Source organism: Trichechus manatus, unplaced genomic scaffold (assembly GCF_000243295.1).
Source record: "Trichechus manatus latirostris isolate Lorelei unplaced genomic scaffold, TriManLat1.0 scaffold00066, whole genome shotgun sequence".
Taxonomy (NCBI): domain Eukaryota; kingdom Metazoa; phylum Chordata; class Mammalia; order Sirenia; family Trichechidae; genus Trichechus; species Trichechus manatus.
In genome coordinates, this window is record NW_004444002.1 from 6,190,316 (window position 1) to 6,192,106 (window position 1,791).

General features: G+C 53.5%; 1 protein-coding gene across 1 annotated transcript; it reads right to left on the bottom strand.

Moving 5' to 3' along the window:
• Positions 1–687: 687 nt before the first annotated feature.
• On the bottom strand, positions 688–1,791 carry LOC101362038 (DDB1- and CUL4-associated factor 12-like protein 2; the record flags this gene model as incomplete). Its single annotated transcript, XM_004379649.1, has 1 exon — positions 688–1,791. A coding segment is annotated over one exon (1,104 nt), but the record flags the coding sequence as incomplete, so codon positions are not given.

Below are 1,791 nucleotides of genomic sequence, written 5' to 3' on the forward strand. Positions count from 1 at the left end.
TCAATTGGTGCTTTGGTACAAAAAAACCCCAATATTCTGAGACAACATTTTTCAAAGAGAATAAACTTTTTCAAAAGCATTTTTAGCACCAACAACGTACAAAATATAAACATTCAGACAACTTACAAATAAAGTTTCAAAATTTGGTAATCTTGAACTTGGAGTGTATTTTTCAATCGGAACGTTATAAAACTACAGCTAGCTATCGATGACAAATGTATAAACCCTATTTAGCAAAAACTGTTCTTAAAATACTATGTATCTGCAATGAAAAATAACTCAAAATAATATTGTAATACTGGTAACCAAAAAGATAGAAAAATAATATATACTAATTGTGGGACCATGACTTCACCATCGGCCTAAAGAGAAGGAAACGTGTGAATCACTCAAAGAGAAAAGCAATTAAGAATTAGTAGTCAAAATTCTTTGAATGAGAAGGCAAAAAGACGATGTGGTCGAGTAAGGTGCAGAAAGTCTTAAAGCCAAATTTTGATTGCCAGAAAGATCCATCGCGCTCCCAAGCGCTCGCTCGCTTGCTCTGTTGAATACTCTGAACTCAGGCAAACTGGTAGTGTTCCACCTGGAAGACAAAAGCCACACAAAGTTAAAAGCACAAACACAGCATTAAGAACTCAGACACAACTGTAGGTAAATCTGTGCACTTGGATACCTAGGCGGCCGTCTTTAGCTCCAGAGGCCCGCGTAGTTCCCGTGGAGGCCTGAAGGGAGAGGCCCCCCAGCCACGAAGAGCTTCATCTCAGGCCAGTTGTAGCAGTGGGTGTAGAGCGCATTGGGGAACTCATCCACGCCTCCGAAGTAGTTCACCCAAAGGTCGTCGTGGTTGAGCCAGCCTCTCCCAGAGGTGAGCTTGAGCTTCCTCCCTCTCGGCCCTGGAGAGGAGCCTGGGCTGGCCGAGGCCCTCTCCTCCAGGAACTTCTGGGCGCGGATGTCATAGAAGAGCAGGGACCCATGGCCAGTGCCTATAGTGATGATGTGCTCGTAGAAGCTCAGTGAACGCACGCCTGTGCCTCCCTCCCTGGAGCACAGGGGCCGCACGTTCTGCTGGCGCTGGCGCGGATCCAGGAAGGAGACGTGGGACTGGGAGCCCACTGCATACAGGGACAACTCGTCGCAGTAGGTCAGGCACACGTTCTCTCGGCAGTAGGGCAGCCTGACGGACAGCAGCCTGCACAGGGTGCTCCGGGCCTTCCACAGGTGGAAGTAGCCATCTAGGGACACAGCTCCCAGCTCCTCGTTCTTGCCGCTGAAAGCCAGGGCCCGGACTTTGCGGTTGGTGGGGCTGGTACTGGCCCTGGGGATGGTCTCAATGTCCTTCGGGTGGATGTGGGCGTACACGGGGAGCCCCACGTCGTTGTGCCAGGCGATGCTGCCGTGGCACATGTCGGGGTCCACCCGCCACAGCGCCACGGTGCCGTCGCGGGAGCCGCTCACGACCACGGTGTCGCTCATCCAGGCTATGGCGAAGATCCAGTCCTTGTGGCCAAGGCGGTCGCCCAGGCACACGGGGTCGAGCGTGGGCAGCTGGTAGACGGCCAGGCTGTTGGGGTTCTCGCCCCCCGTGGCCAGCAGCGTCTTGGAGGGATTCAGCTCGATGGCGTGGATGCCGCAGCTCGGCTGGTCCCGGGCCAGCACCGGTGCCCTGTCCCTCAGCAGAGGGATTCGCGTGATGTGGCTCGAGTGCACGTCCACCACAAAGAGCGTGTTGCACTTGGTGCCGCACACCACCTGCCTGGCGTTCAGCCACTGCGACGCGAAGACCTTGTTGAG